The following is a 15590-nucleotide window of genomic DNA, read 5'->3' as shown; positions in this document are numbered from 1 at the left end:
GACGTAAATGGGGCGCCATAGAATCCTTTAGGTTGGAAAAGACCTTTAAGATCATTAAATCCAACCGTTAACCCAGCACTGCCAAGCCCACCACAAACCCATGGCTCTGAGCACCACATCTACACGTCTTTAAATCCCTCCAGGGATGGTGACTCCACCACTTCCCCAGGCAGCCTGGTCCAGTGCTTGACAACCCTTTCAGTGAAGAAATTTTCCTAATACCGGACCTAACCCTCCCCCGGCACAAGGCGAGGCCGTTCCCTCTCGTCCTGTCGCCTGTTCCCTGGGAGAAGAGCCCGACCCCCCTGGCTCCAGCCCCTCTCAGGGGGTTGCAGGGAGCCAGAAGGTCTCCCCTCAGCCCCCCCTCTCCAGGCTGACCCCCCAGCTCCCCCAGCCGCTCCCCACAGCACTTGTGCCCCAGCCCCTTCCCCAGCCCCCTGCCCGGCTCTGGGCACGGGACACCTGGGGGGGTGCTGAGTCCCTCTGAGCAGCTGTGAGCTCCCCAAAACACCCAGTCTTGGGCAAAGAGGAAAAACTGCCTCCTGCTTTCCTCTGGAGAGACTTCTGGTCCACAGATCTCAAATCTACTCTGGCAAAATAGCAGCACCGTGTTTTCCTTCTCCCCTCCCAAACAGCTGCTCTTTGGGTCTGAGCTTTTTACCTGTTTTCTTATTTTCTCGCATAAAACTAGAAAATTGAAATGCTGAAGTGTTTCCCTTTAAGTGAATGCATAACCATCTTCTCTACCTTGTCTTTTTTTGTTTGTTTTTGTTGATTGAGAAAATAAAGAAAGGGAGTAAAAAGCAGAAGAGAGAAAATTACAGGGAAGCAGAAGATAAAGGAGTAAAATAAGCATGTATTAAATGTCAGTGTAAATAAATCTCCAATAAAGCCCCTTCACGAACCAGCAGCCCCCCACTTTTGGGCTCCCCACCTGGGTTTGGGTTGCTCCCAGGCACAGTATGGTGCTACAGTGTTTGCTGTGTGTTTCTCCTCCATTTCCACCCTTTCTCTGTCTGTTCTTAATTTTGCCTTTAATTTTTCCACCGTCACTTTTCCCTGGAGGTTCTCTTCGGTGCTGATCTTCCAAGCCCAACAGACTTTTTGTCTCCCTCCCATCTAAGACTTGAGACCCTCAAAACCCCCAGACCTGTTCTTCTTCATAGGGTTTGTTAGACCTACCACCCTTCCCACCACCCTTGCCCTAGAAGCCCCACCAAAGATCCAGCCATGGGGTTGCATCACCATGGGCATCAAGACACCTGCCAAGGAAATCATTATCCGAAGAGTAGCTGAAGATCAGAAAATAATCAAAGCCTCAGACCATCATCTAGCAAAGAGATCATGTCATCCTCGTGCTTCATCCCTACAAGGAGTGAGGCATCAGATCTTTCCCTGCCATCAATCCCACGCTCCCCATCCTGCCATGTAACGGCCTCTGGGGGTGTGAGATGTCCTTCTTGAGCAAACCATGGCTTCAAATCTGCTGGCAAAAGCCCTTCACTGGGGCTTTTCCACCACCCTGCCAGAGGCCTGCCAACCCCCCCACCCCCACGCCTAATTTAAAGGAAATTGGCTCATCAATTTTTTAGCTGGTTGATCCTATCCTGACTGCCTGAAGGATTTCACCCAGCTCAGTTTTTCAAGAAGGTGAAAAATCCTGTATGAAATCTAAATTACCCAGGGCTTTGAGGTGGGCAGAGGGTGAGCGCCAGGTCTGTCAGTGAGCTGAGGGTTATGGTCACCTCCAGACCTGCCCAAGGACGGTGGCTGATATGCCATATGTACCCCAGAACTTCTCAGCTGCTCTGTATCGCCTTTATATTTATTGAATATCCTCCATGTGTGGCTGGCTGAGGGGAAAAACCTTTCCCATAGGACTGAGGGGTGAGATATCTCCAGTGCCCCGATGCCTGTGCTGCAGCATCTCCAAAACATCTACTTGACAGGTATGGTGGCACATGTGACAGCCATGAGGCTGGAGAACATCACGTTGAAGAAGAATTTCACAGTGTTAAGGGGAGTTTGGGGCAAAAGTGGGAAGCTGCCCCAAACTGGGAGTGCTGGGACCTCAGAAGCTGCATTGTGGGGACCCCAATGGGCACTGGCCACGTGGGCAGGAGGAAGCCAAGGGCTAATTTTAACGTCGACTTGTGCCTGTGGCATCTGTGTGACACACAAAGCCTCAGCAACCTATCGGGTGTCCCAGGGTGAGGGGCTGAGCCCTGTGAAATAGCCACAACAACTGCTGCAGCGGGGCTGGGGGACACCGGAGCAGCTGCCCAAGGCAACCGGAGCTGGCAGCGGGGCTGCAGCCCCCAGCCTGGGGCTAGAGGCTGTCACAGGGCACCACGGAGGGGACACTGGGGTGCTTGGCATGTCCTGGGAGTCCCCCAGAGCCTATCCTGCAGCCACCATGGTTAAAGCAGTTTCCCTTCGTCGGACGCGTTCAATGCAGCGAGCTCAAGCAGATCGCGCCTCGCTGCTGGAAGCTATTTCTCACCGTTGGTAGAAATGGGTGGAAAGCGGCAGTTCCTCCATGCTGCACCGCAAATGGGGCATGGGGAGCGTTTTGTTACAGCAAAAGCATGGGAAAAAAACCCAAACCCTAAGTTTGCTCCTTCCTCGGAAACAGTCGTGCTGGTGGGACGATGCGTGCTACCTGCAAATGCTGAGCTCTGCAGATCAGGGGCTGGCCAAGCCATGCTGTGGGCATCTCTCAGAGCAGCCTGGTGACAGCAGGGGACAAGGCCCAGCCTTTCCCCACTCCCCTGCCATAAACCCCCCTGGGAGACACTGAGGAGGGGCAAGGCAGGAAAGAAAATCCCAACTGGGATGCAGTCGGGTGGGCACTTGGAGGCAGTGGGGACCTGGGACTTTTTCAGCTGCAGTTTGACGGGAGCTTGGTGCAGCAGTGGTGTGAAAACTTACCCAAAAGAGCCCTTTTGGGTGGCCGCCGCCGCTTTGGAGAAGGCAGCAAGTGTGCACTGGCAGCTGTCCCCGCTGTCTGCAGATCCATCTGCCCTCAGGCTGCAAGACTGGGAGGGAAAGGGTTACCCGACCCAGGTTGCCAAGCCCCTCATTTTAATTCAGATCGGGGTGGGGGTGGGGGTGGGAGTTAAAAAGAAATTAAATAAACCCAGTGACAAACCCAATGCAATAATCCAGGCGAACAAATCCATGGCACATATAGGTTAGGAGGCTGCCGAGTGCTTAAACCTGCCAGATGCACGGGAGGGATAAAGCTAAGTGGGGATTACGGGGGCTCCCCACGGCGGGGCAGCGGCTGGCACTGGGGGGGCAAGCAAGGGGGACGGGGGAGCAAGGCTACCAAAAATGCGGTGTGCGGCAGGGTACAATGCTTCCCAGGCCCCCGCGCCCTGCCAGGACCCCCTCCGGTGTGACGGGTTCTTTCCCGGTTTTGTTACTGTAGTTGGAAGTAAATAGGGATGAGCTGCCGGTTGGGGGGTTTGGGGGTGGGGGGGATTGTCCTTTGTGCCACACGGGTTCTTTGCCCCACCAGGAGGGTGGCTCCGAGCTTGGGGGGTCTCCAGGCGCTCTCTGCATCCCTGCGGGCTCAGCCGTTTGAGGTCAGCGATACCCCAGCGAAGAAGTTCTGGCGGTGACTGGGGTGTCAGCACAACAGGTCAGCGTGTCACCCGTGGGGAGGGGGACGAGCCCCCTACGCGAGCCGGTGTGACCCCTGCCTTGGGCCCGGCCCCACGTGTGTTTGCCACATGTGCTGCAGGCAGGGCACAGCACTGGCTGGGGGGGACACACACACCCAGGTTTTCCATGGGAATATGTGCAGCTACGCACCCGTTTGCATGGATGTGTGTGTGCACGCGTGCCTCTGCGGTTGCATGTGTGTGTGGGGCTGTGGGTATGTGGCGTGTGCATGTGCCTGTGTGCATGCTGACCCGCATGCATGTGCCTGACTATGCATGCACAGTTGTGTGCCTGTGCCAGTGCCCACACATTGTGCCCACATGCCTGTGTGTATGTGTGTTGACATGCACGTATGCTGACCTGCATGCATGTGCCCGAGTATGCATGTGCCTTTGTGCACGTGTGCCAGTGCCCGTACACGGTCTCCACGTGCCTGAGTGTGCGTGTGCAGCTGTATGCCTGTGGGCGTGTGCAGGCACACTGACATGCATGCGTGTGTGCACATCTGTCTGCATCTGTGTGTGCCTGTGCCTGCCTGCGCGCGCGTGCCCGCGTGTGTGCATCTGCGCACGTGTGCCGGTGCCCATGCATCGTGCCCACGTGCCTGCGCGCGCACCCGCACCTGCATGCCGACGCGTGGCCGCGTGCCGACGCACGCGCGCCGGTGTGCGCACGTCCCTCCGTGCACGTGCGCCAGCGCCCACGCACCGTGTCCCCGCGTGCCGCGCGCGCGCACACAGCATGTGCCCGCGCCTGCGTGCCTGCGTGCGCACGTGCTGCGGGACACGCGCGCACACGCATGTGTTCCCTCGGGCACGTGTGCGCCCGTCCATGCTGCGCGTGCACGCCCGCCCCTGCACACCCCCCCCCCGCGCACCCGCGCGCCCGACGCGGGCTCGCGCCCGGCCCGCCCCCTCCGCCCTCCTGTAGTTTCCTATTGGCCGGCAGGGCGGGCAGAGGGGCGGGGCCGAGCGGAGGAGGGGCGGGGCCTCCGGCCGCCGGCGCTCTGCCATTGGCGGCGGGCGCCTTTGTGTGCCGGCGGAGCGGGCGGCCGCCACTCGCCGCCGCGTCGGAGGGGCCGGCGGGACCGGGCCGGGCCGCGCCGCGCCGCGCCACAAAGGCCGCAGCATGGTCCTGGTGCACGTCGGCTACCTGGTGCTGCCCGTCTTCGGCTCCGTGCGCAACAGAGGTACCGCGCCGTGCGCGGGGGCCGCGGGTTCGCGTCCCGGGACCGCTCCGCGCTGAGGGAGGGGGGGTGGCGGGGTTGCTGTGTGGGCGGGCGGAGGGCTCGGCCCGGGCCGCGGGTGCCCCGGCCGCGGTGAGGAGGGCGCCGCCCCCCGGCCCTCCCCGCGGTCTCGCCGTGCGCTCAGGTGGGCGGTTGGGGCGAGCCCGCCTCGCTCCGCAGGCGCGCAGGGCTCCGCGCCCCCCCCCCCCCCCCCAGCAGTACCCGCTGTGGGGGTCCCGGTCCCCTCTTGCCCAGCTCCCGCCCGCACCCCCAAGCCCGTGCTTCGGTAGATCCATTTGCCTTTTTTTAGTTTTTAATCTTTATTTTTATTTTTTAATTTACCCCCCCACTCCCCCCCCGTCTCGCCGTGTAGCCTAGCCACCAGGCCATTTCAGCGTAGCTGTAGACGATAACAGCCATTTTTGTACCTTCATCCTGTTTAGCTGAGTACATTGCACTGTAAATTCCTGTTAAGTGGATTCATTTTGCTGTGGTCGTTGGGCGCAGAGTCTCCTGGGGGACTTCGAGCGGGCCAGACGCCCCCAAATTACGGGCAACACCCCTCTTCCCCCCCCAAAAAAAAATCAAATTGAAGAGGGGAAATCCAGCAACTGGCCTTAATTCCAACGATATAATTGGAAAGGAGGTGGAGAGTAAGAGCTGTGGCTCAACAGGGGCTAAAATACCACACACACACACCCCACCCCCAGAGCGTGCTGGCGAGAGCCACCCGCAGTGGGGTGCAGCATCCCAGTCCCGGCAGTGGTGACACCGCTGCTGACAGCTGGCCCTGCGCCCACCCAGCCGCTCGCCCGGCCGGCCCCACGCGCCATCGCCCCGGCCCTGTCAGCCACAAGTGTCCCATCCCATTAGCACACCTCCGATGTGGCCAACACCCCCCCACACCCTTAAATTCTGATTGTGAAAAGAAACGACTGGCAAAATGGTTTTCCATTAAACAGGGATAACATTTTTTCTGCTGTGCTAAATTACTTCCTGTTCTTATTTTGTGGGTAATTTTCTGTATCGAATATCCTTTGGTTGTGTATCTCCACCTTTTTCTTGTACTAAAACTAAAGCATGGTCTGTATTTTTTTACATTACCTAGTTTCTGATGTAAATCTCTCTGTAGAGACATACCCTGCTGAAATGTAATGTGCTGTAGCCTATACATCTGCTCAGTGTACGCTGCTTTTGTTCTGTTGCCCTTCCATAGCATGGTGGGCCTTGCCTTTTTGTATTGTGTGCATGATGACATTGTTACACACAATTCCACTAATACTAATATACAATCTCTCAATAAAGAAACTAGTTTTCCTATATTAACCTAGTGTGCTTTTTCTATTGCTGTTTTCCCATTTATTGTCGTATCCTGCTGTTTAGATTTTTTCCTTGCTTTCCCCCATCGTGAGGTTTGAGTGAGTGGATTTTTTTCCCAGTAGTGCAGATATGGGGGCTTTTTAATACGTTTTTTTTTTCTTTTTATTCCTCCTATCCCATATCTACTCTCAGCATTAGTCTGTGTATCCATACTCCCTAGATGCACAGTCCGTATTACTGTTGTGCCGATGCAGAATTCTGTTTTACTGCAGAACAGCAAAAAGAAAAAGGTGTATAAATCCAAGCCCTTGTTATTAACCAACACCCCCCCCAAAAAAAAAACAAAACCCAAAAAAAACCCAAAACCAAACAAACAACCCTGATATTTGATGAAGGGTCTGCTGCTTATTTCATTCTAGTTACAACATTGCACACTCCTTACCAGACTGATACTAAAATGAGAGGGATGACCTCCAGATGAATGGGGGGGAGCTATCCTTTTTTTTTTTTTTTTTTCCAAAAACACCTGATTAACAAGAGGTAAATGAACCTGGAGAAAAAAAAAATCCGTCTAACCTATTAGCTGTATATTTAAACATATGCATATATGTGAGCACCCTGCCCACCATCTGCTAGGCGAGAAGTTGCCGTGCCTTGGTCCCGCGGCGACTGGCATGCTATAAATATCTTCACTAGACCCCTGTAAAGCAGGGCTCGTAAAACCATCCCAGCTGCTAATGTTGTAACTACATTTTCATGCTTGAAGCCTCCAGGCCCACCATCTTCTGAATAACCCGATTTGGTCAAAAAAAGCAAACTAGGGGGTTGGGAGAAAGTCACTGGGAACCTTAAAATATTGGAAGCAGGGAGGAATGGACAACCCAATTGCGGTCAGTGAGCAGTTTTGCTGCGGCTGCAAGGCGATAATAATACCGGTCACCCGTCCTTGTTCCTGTGCCAGACCTCCTTTCCCAGGTCTGCAAAATGGTCCTGTTTTAAAACCTCCCCAGTTCTGGCTTGGGGTTCCACAAGAAACTGAGGGAAGTCAGGGCTCCCAAAAACAGAAGATAGCGCTGGGGAGGAGTGGGGAGGGGGGGAGCATCTTGTCTTTAATTGCATTTCCACAGGAGCGGGGGAGGCACAAGGATTGGTTATTTGTCTTTAATGAGAGGAAGACAAATTCAGCAGGTCGGTTCCCCACCGCTAAAATTTCAAGAGGAGCCGCTAGCAAACAAAACAAAAGCAAGTGGCTCCAGCAACCCGCCCTGCCTTACCCCAGCATCCCTCGAAGAGACGCATCATTTTGCAAGGCCGTGCCTTTCCACCTCCCTCCTAGCTTGATCCTGAGTTTGGTTGTTTTTTTGAAACATTTATTTATGATTTCCTTCTCCATATTTCCTTTTCCGTGTATCTTGATGACTGTTTGGCCATCCTGTCCCCCCCACCTTGTATGAGCACAAGCAGGTTGCCCCCCCTGCTCCCCCCTGGATGTAGTGTATGCTGTGGCCCTTTGTTCTCGCTCCATCCTCGCCCCGGGCCAGCGCTGAGCTCCGTGCGTGACACATGTCCCCGTACGCATCCCGAGGAGGGAGGCTGTGCTTCTCGCTTGCATGAAGGGAGACATGCATGCCTGTTGGGGCTGATCATTTTCCAATGTGATGATTTTTTTATTATCCCCTCCCTCCTTTCCTTTTTTTTTTTTAATTTATTTTTTTTTAATAATTCAACCCCCCCCCACACGTGAGACAATGAGATTTGGGTTATGATGTGGGAAAAAATGAAATCCCTCCCCTTCTGCATTCCCCGAAACCCTACCCTGAAACCCCGACATGGATAAACCCAGTCCCCTCCGAAATGTACCTCGCGCTACAGACACCTGCCGGCAGCTGCCCCTTTGTTTGGAGTGGCGGATTCACTGCAGCGAGCATGATAACCCCCCCATCTTATTCTGCAAATTAGCGCTAATACAGAGCAAAACTGTTTGTTCAATATACTCTGAGGGTACCCTGGTAATCTAATAATACGGAAAACTGCTGGGTTAATGGCAACTTGTACTAAGCGATTTATCATCCGCATCGTATTTTGACCTGTCTTGTTAGAAACACATTCTTACATCAGGAAACATTACCCCCACCCCCCTACCCCCATCAACCTCCCAGCCTTATTAGCCAGTAACCACCAGGCTTTCATAGCTCATAATCCATCAAAAACACATCCGCAATTTAATGACTTAATTCCTTTGACACTCCTGAGTCTTGAAAAGCCACCTGGTACAAAGAAAATAATCTTTTTTTATTTTAGCATCGCGGGCTGAGGAAATCCAAGACGAGTCACGTGCTGGTGGTGCTGCTGTGGGTGTGGAGGCCCATGCAGTGGTTTCTATAAAGCCTATACATCTCTCCAGCACCAACCTGTCTTCCTGGGCTGCTTTAAATAACTTCTTTCAATAACAGGGAGGCAGATAATCCCAAACATGGACAAAACAGGCTCTGAGATTCATTTATATAAGGGTTGTGTAAAGGTCTTATACATATCTGCGTGCATTTAACGATGCCGAACGGGAGCTGGACCGATCTGTCTCTCACACGGGGATTTTGGGGCAGTGTCACAATTTCCATCATTTTAAAGGAAAAGATAAACAAATAGCAGTCACCTTTTGCTCATATTGGGAATTATCAGCAAAGTCTAATGAGAGCTGATCTGGATTTACCTCGCTGTGTGCGGATCTGGCCCCGTGGAAGTTTGTTATTTAAGAACTGGTGAGTTGGTGCCCAAGTGAGAATGCAAATGCAGCAGCAATGCTGGGGCAGGGGGTCTTGGGGGAGTGTTTACCACAAAACCCAGGAGCTGCTCCAGCTGGGGGGGGATGAGGCGGTGGGGCGCAGCAGGGACACAGTCTGGCATCGCTTGGTGAGTCCCGGACAGAGTGTGGGGTGCCAAAGCCAGGGGGCAGGATCCATAGGTGCCGGGATGCTACCATAACCGCCTCTGGCCTCGGTCCTCGCCGAGGCGCCGGTCTTGCGCAGAGTCCTCCTCCGTGAACCTCCTGGAAGGACTGTCCTAGAGTAAGTCTGAGCTTCCTTGTTTTGTCATTGTTTTAAACCCTGCCTATAATTTGGGGAGCACCTCGTTAGCTGAAAGGGGAGGATGGAGCACTGCTGGGGCAGGCGTGGGAGCCACGTCCTCCCAAACCTGTAGGAGAACCCCCACCCGCCAAGTGCCACGGGGAGCACCCGGGACATGCAAGATCGGCTCATCCCTCTCCACTGAGCAGACGGAAGATGGTTGCAACCGCTGGAGGTGCAGGGCTGGAAGGAGAGGTGGAGATGGCTTTCTTGGGGGCTCTGCGGGGCGTGATGCTGGGTAGCGAGGGCACGGGCATCCCCTCCTGCCCATTTACATGCTGGTTCAAACCCAAACCGTACGCTGGGGCTGTCCTGTGCCAGAGCTGGAAAGTCCCTGCCTCTAGGGATGTTCAAAAGGGGATAGACAGATGCTGCAGCAGCTCAGCAGAGAAAAGCCTTTCCCACCCTTAGCATGGGAGCCCTCATTTTGGGAAGCATTAAATAAACGTGACAGAAATGCGAGAGGAGGCTTTGAAAAAGGTCTTCTACAGCTAGATCATCTCCAATACCTGCAACCTCCAAGACCCAAGTTGGTTTGGCAATGAGGAAAAGTGTGATGGCATGGCCAAATTTTATGACTCTTGGACTTCTCATGGTACTTGGGTGTTTCTGCATAAAACCTGCAGCGCCTGGAGTCGGGCGCTAAGACAAGGCTTTTTGATCAAAGGGTAGTAGACAAAATAGAGCTTCACACTGCTGCTTACGGCAAACTTGGTGCTCGAAACTCCGGCTACGACACTCGGGAGGTTTTCCAACCGACATGGTGGATTGGGAAGGGGAAGGGTGATGTGTGGCTGCAGCAGGGCCAGGGCAGGGACCTGCAGGTGGGCACTGAGAGGGGGGGCTGACGTCCAGTGGGGAAAACGATAAATTTCCAATGGTTTTGGGTTCAATTCTGGGAGACGGAGTGGGTTGGTCTGCAGTCAGGTTTGGCAGAGGGGCTGTGGTTTCCTGAGCAGCTCAGCACAGGACCCCATGGGAGATCCCCCCAGTTAAATCCTTGCGTGGTCCTAAACCTTCCTGGGGCAAAAACTGGGTCTTTTGGGAATGGCTAAATTCTCCCTGTAAAATAAAAAAGCCTCGAATCACTTTTCAGCTAGAGCAAGAGCGTCAGGGACCGGAGAGCTGGCAGCAGCCAGAAGGAAGGGAAAGCAAACCCGTGCCTGCTCCATGCCTCCCCACCACCTTTGCTTAACCCTTTCTGCTCCTCCTCTTGCTCACTTTTGCAGTCTCCCGGGACCTTTTCTCACCCATTTTCCTGCCTGCTGGTCCTTTACATTTCCCAGCCCCGGCTGGGCTGGGCTGGTTGGCGCGTGCTGTTGTGGATCCCTCTTGGTAAGTGTCCTTAACCGCTGCTGTTTTCTCTCCCTCCCTTTAAAGGCTGTAAAATGTGCCTGCAGGAAAGTTGCATGTGTATGGCTTGTAGCTCTTTAATGAACATTACTGTTTTGGTTTGAGAGACTCAACCCAGCAGGGTCAGAAGCAAAGCAGGTGCTGGAAGCAGTGAAGACGCAGGTTATGGGGAGAGGCAGTAAGGGGCAGCTTGGTACCCACGGGCTGGGACCTTTCCAAGGGAGGACATGCCTGCAGGGAGATGTTTGGATGGGGATTTCGGTAGCTTGGAGAAGGACCTGGACGTCTCTGTGTCTCATACTGCATCCCTCCACTCCTGGCCACTTGCAGCAGCTTCCCTGCCTGGAGGTGACACCCTGAGGTGTGGGTCAGCTTAGATGGAGGCACCAGCCATTGCTGGTTTTCCCTGGGGAGCTCAAGTGGTGCTGTGGAGCTGTTACCATGCTTTGCTCCTCCACCTTCTTCCCCAAATGGTACAAGGAGCACCCATTTCCCCTAAGTGAGGAGAAAGCCAGGCCATGGATACCTTCTGGGACTTCTTTGCAGGGACCTTGAGCAGGTCTCTGGTGGAACTGGACAGCCCACCAGGCCAAGTAGTCAGGCACTCAACCCTGGGGCTGAGTTAGAGGCTGCTCTGAAAACCTTCTCTCATCTTTTTCTTCAGGCTTGCGAGGGTCTCTGAATGATATTCAGAAACACGAGGTCCCCTGGGCATCTGTCACGCTGTGGCTGCCCCACGCCAGGCTCCTCCAGTGGAGGGTGGGATTGGGAAACAACCCTGTAGCAAACGAGCCCTGCCCAGTGGTGCTTAGTGCTGTGCATCTGGGCTTTCTTACACTCCTGGTGGCATCTCACTTTTCCTTCAGTCACACTGCTAAGTCAAGGTACTGACATACCCAAAGGGATCTTGGTTTTTTTGAAAGCTGTGGATACGTGAGGAAGCACCACTCATGAGCACTTGCCCAACCAACCTGTTTCCATAACACATCTGCTTGAAAACTGGGCATCTACAGGCAAAAGGAATTTTCTCCTTTTTTTTTTTGTTTTTTTGTTTTTTTTTAATAGCAGAAGAGGTGCCTGTTCGCACACAGCCCTGCAGCATTGGGTAAGGTCTCATTTGCCTGTGCTACCTGAGGCAGTGGAGGGTGTTCTTCTGGTCCACTCAAGGCTGATCAACATCAGCTGGTGGGAGCTGAGATGTAAATAGACTCTCCTGTAAGCCCAAACCTCAGTGAGGAGCAGCTGGAGTCAGAAACGAGCTGTGGGTTCATGGTGAAGCTGCCTGGACCTGGCATGAGGCACCAAGCTGCAAAGGTCTGAACTTGTTTATCTGTGCATGAATCCAAAATAAGTCCTCAGCTTTTAAAAGAGTTGCTTGGCATTTATCCTGGGATGAGTAAGATAAGAATCTAGTTTGAGGTGAGGTGTGTTGTTTTTTTTTTTTGTTTTTTTTTTTTTTTTAAAAAAAGTAATTGTCAGCAAACTGACCACAGACTGAAGGTATTTTGTCTGCATGTGGGCTCGGTGGTGCAGTTATCTTTGCAGGACCACCAGCGTGTTTTCAGCCCTGGCATGGCATTTGCTGGCAAACTCAAACAGGAGCTTTTTAAATCTCGGGTAGCATCTGAAAGTAGTGGAGGTGCTAATGCTTCAGGAGAGGTGTCTGTCAAGCTTGGCTGTTTCTACAACCTCCAGATGAAAAATAGCACATCTCTGATTTACCCAGCAGGAAAGAAGCTGCAAATCTCATGCAGATTACTGGGCTTCTTGTTGTGGTTTGCTAAATCCACGTTTCTCTTTCTTGTAGCCTGGCCTTTAATATTAATATCTTTAATTTCATTTATAAATTCACTTATCAGCTTTCATTAGTCATCCTGTTAATGATCCCAGGCAAGAAATTTATCATTTGACGTCAAAAGGCAGATTAAGGGACTTCTAGAGCCCTGGGAAACGGCTTCATGCTGCACCGGAATTATAGCGGTTGGCATATGAGGCTAGTACTATGTATAATTTGCATCTGGTTCTCAGGGGATGAGTGATTATTTTATATATTTAGCAGAAAACAAGAGCATTTCTTAATCATGAATGGTGTTACATTTCCTGCAAACTCTGCAGTATTATGAATCATTGGGCTATAAACATCTTGTTGCCGGCGTGCCTGGTTTTGCATCACCACGGTGGGAAGCCCTGGAGGGTCGGATCCTGATAGCTTGCCCCCTCCTTGGGGGGGTTTACTGCATGAATGGCTAATTGAAATTAAGAAGTTCCCTCAACACTAGGACCTGGAAGGGACTGGGAGTGTTTGAAGCTTTGCTTCACTAAAATTGAGCATCTTTGGTCTGTGTTCTCCATGATGAGAGATGAGGGTGTTGGTAGGGTCTGGAGATGAGTGTCTAAGGCATGAAAATGAGGGAAAACCCCCTCAACATATTTGCTCAAAACGTTTGGAAAAGAGCAGGGTTGAACTGAAAATGGATGGGATGTAGCATCCCCAGGCACTGGTCCATTCAAGGTCCATCACAATGAGGCTTTATAGATGTTGGGAGCAATCAGTGTGTTGGGAGAAGCCTTATTTTGTCCAGCCACTGTCTGTGATATCCCACAAATCTCCAGGGACTGAGACAAGGACCAAGGAGGTTTCCTGCACCAAGATAGCATGACATGAGTGGGCTTGGGGTTATGAGCCTTTTTTTTTTTTTTTTTTAAATAACAAATGTCTCAGTTGCATGCACCCTTATTAAAAAGAGTCCCCTCCCACACTGGTCACCGGCAAACCCCATTGACAGAGCAAAACTCACTCCATAAACTGCTCCTTCAGGCACAGCCTCCTTCAAGATCAATGGGCTGCAGGCAGCTCTTTGTGAGGCTGAATGGAGAAAATCTTATCTGTCTTCTACCAAAAGCACTAATGAGCTGGTTTTGCTCAGCCCTCGTTGGCTTGAGTGGGAAACTTCAGTATCATCCTGTAGTGGGTTGACCTTGGCTGGCTGCCAGGTGCCCACCAAAGCCACTTGGTTGCTCCCCTCATTAGCTGGGCAGAGGGGGAGAAAATAGGATGGAAAAGCACTCATGAGTCAAGATAAAGGTAGGTTAGTGAAGCAAAGGAAAATAAAAGATGTATTCTCTACTTCCCATCAGTAGGCGATGTCCAGTTGGTTCCTGCGAAGCAGGGCTTCTGTACCTGTAGTGGTTGCTCTAGAAAACAAAGGTCATCATAACACATGCACCCTCCTCCTTTCTATTAGCTTTTACTGCTGAGCAGACTTCATACGGTATGGAATATCCCTTGGGTCAGTTTGGGTTGAACACAAGCCCCCCGTGTGCCCAGGTGGCCAAGGAGGCCAGCAGCATCCTGGCTGGTGCCAGCAGTGGTGTGGCCAGCGGGAGCAGGGCAGTGCCCGTCCCCCTGCCCTCGGCACTGGGGAGGCCGCCCCTGGAATGGCGCGGTGGGCTCTGGGCCCCTCGCTCCCAGACAGACCCTGAGGGGCTGGAGCGTGCCCAGAGCCGGGCAGGGGGCTGGGGAAGGGGCTGGGGCACAAGTGCTGTGGGGAGCGGCTGGGGGAGCTGGGGGGTCAGCCTGGAGAGGGGGGGCTGAGGGGAGACCTTCTGGCTCCCTGCAACCCCCTGAGAGGGGCTGGAGCCAGGGGGGTCGGGCTCTTCTCCCAGGGAACAGGCGACAGGACGAGAGGGAACGGCCTCACCTTGTGCCGGGGGAGGGTTAGGTTGGGAATGAGGGAAAATCCCGTCACGGAAAGGGTGGCCAAGGCTGGCACAGGCTGCCCGGGGGGCTGGCGGCACCCGCCCTGGGGGGATTTAAAATGGAGATGCTTAGGGACATGGTTTAGTGATGGACTTGGCAGCGCTGGTTTCATAGTTGGACTTGATGACCTTAAAGGCCTTTGCCAACCTCACGATTCTGTACTTCCCTGCTTTTATGAAAGCAGCAGCAAAACCCGTCGTCCATCTTCAGTCTCTTTCTCAGCTCTCTGCGTGACTCCTTCCTGCACTAAATTAACTGGCCGTGGCCGGACTGTTGTCTCTGAGGCTGGCCCATGAAGCTGCGAGCTAAACACACAGTATTGCCCAGGAATTGGGCCCCGCAGCAAGGGCTGTCATGTCCTGGTGGCTGCGGGGGGTGTGCATGGCTGAGTGTTGGGTGGTGGACCAGCAGCTCAGCTGGTGGCACTCCTCCTGACCTTAGCTGCCAGGGACTAGAGCTATGTGAAAACACAGATACCTAGTTTTGATGGTGATGACTATTTTCCAGTTCACTGGCTGAAAATTTATTTTCCTGGGTTTATATAGTCTTTGAGTTTTTCACCAAAACGGGGTGGGGGTGGGGGTGGGAATCTCTTTTAAGTGTCTCATTTGAAGTGAAATGAAATAGGCCACAACCTCGGAGTGAAATCCTGTCTTATGGCAGAAAATGAAACAGCATCAACTGGATGCAGGGAATAAAACCAATTCATCATGATCTTTTAGTTGGGTTTTTCATACAGAAACGTTTCACCTAGACATAGGGGTTATTTTTCATATCTGAGAGATGGATTCATTGTTTCCTACTCATTTGGAAATCATGCAATGATCAGGAACAGGCTGCCCCAGCCCTCTGTGTTCTTGTACTGTGAAACCATGTCGTGACCTCAGTGTGTGCAGAAGTTGAATTTATTTAATCAACAGAAAGTGCTTTCATGCCTGAGAAGAGTCTTGGAGAAGCAGACTGTGTTCTCAGGGCAGAAGGTTGCAAAATATCGTTGGCCTTTTATAAAACGAGGGAGGTCATGTCAGCCCCTGCCTCTCCCCCTCACCTCTATTGGCAACAAGGGTGGGTTTCCAGGATTGTGAGGACCAAAGACAGTTTCCCAAATGAAAATGAGAGCTGAGGTCTCGAACAGGAA

The 15590-nt window shown here is 52.8% G+C and overlaps 1 protein-coding gene across 2 annotated transcripts in view; it reads left to right on the top strand.

Annotated features, from left to right (window-relative positions):
- Window positions 1-4691: 4691 nt before the first annotated feature.
- Window positions 4692-15590, top strand: part of ARK2C (arkadia (RNF111) C-terminal like ring finger ubiquitin ligase 2C) — a 50895-nt gene continuing 39996 nt past the window's right edge. For both annotated transcript variants that reach the window (XM_055699506.1, XM_055699505.1), the window contains exon 1: window positions 4692-4858. In XM_055699506.1, coding sequence (XP_055555481.1) covers window positions 4798-4858 — 61 coding nt within the window. In that variant the 5' untranslated portion in view covers window positions 4692-4797. The remainder of the gene's footprint in view (window positions 4859-15590) is intronic.

Source organism: Falco cherrug, chromosome Z (genome assembly GCF_023634085.1).
Source record: "Falco cherrug isolate bFalChe1 chromosome Z, bFalChe1.pri, whole genome shotgun sequence".
Classification (NCBI taxonomy): domain Eukaryota; kingdom Metazoa; phylum Chordata; class Aves; order Falconiformes; family Falconidae; genus Falco; species Falco cherrug.
This window is presented reverse-complemented; position numbering and strand designations above follow the sequence as displayed.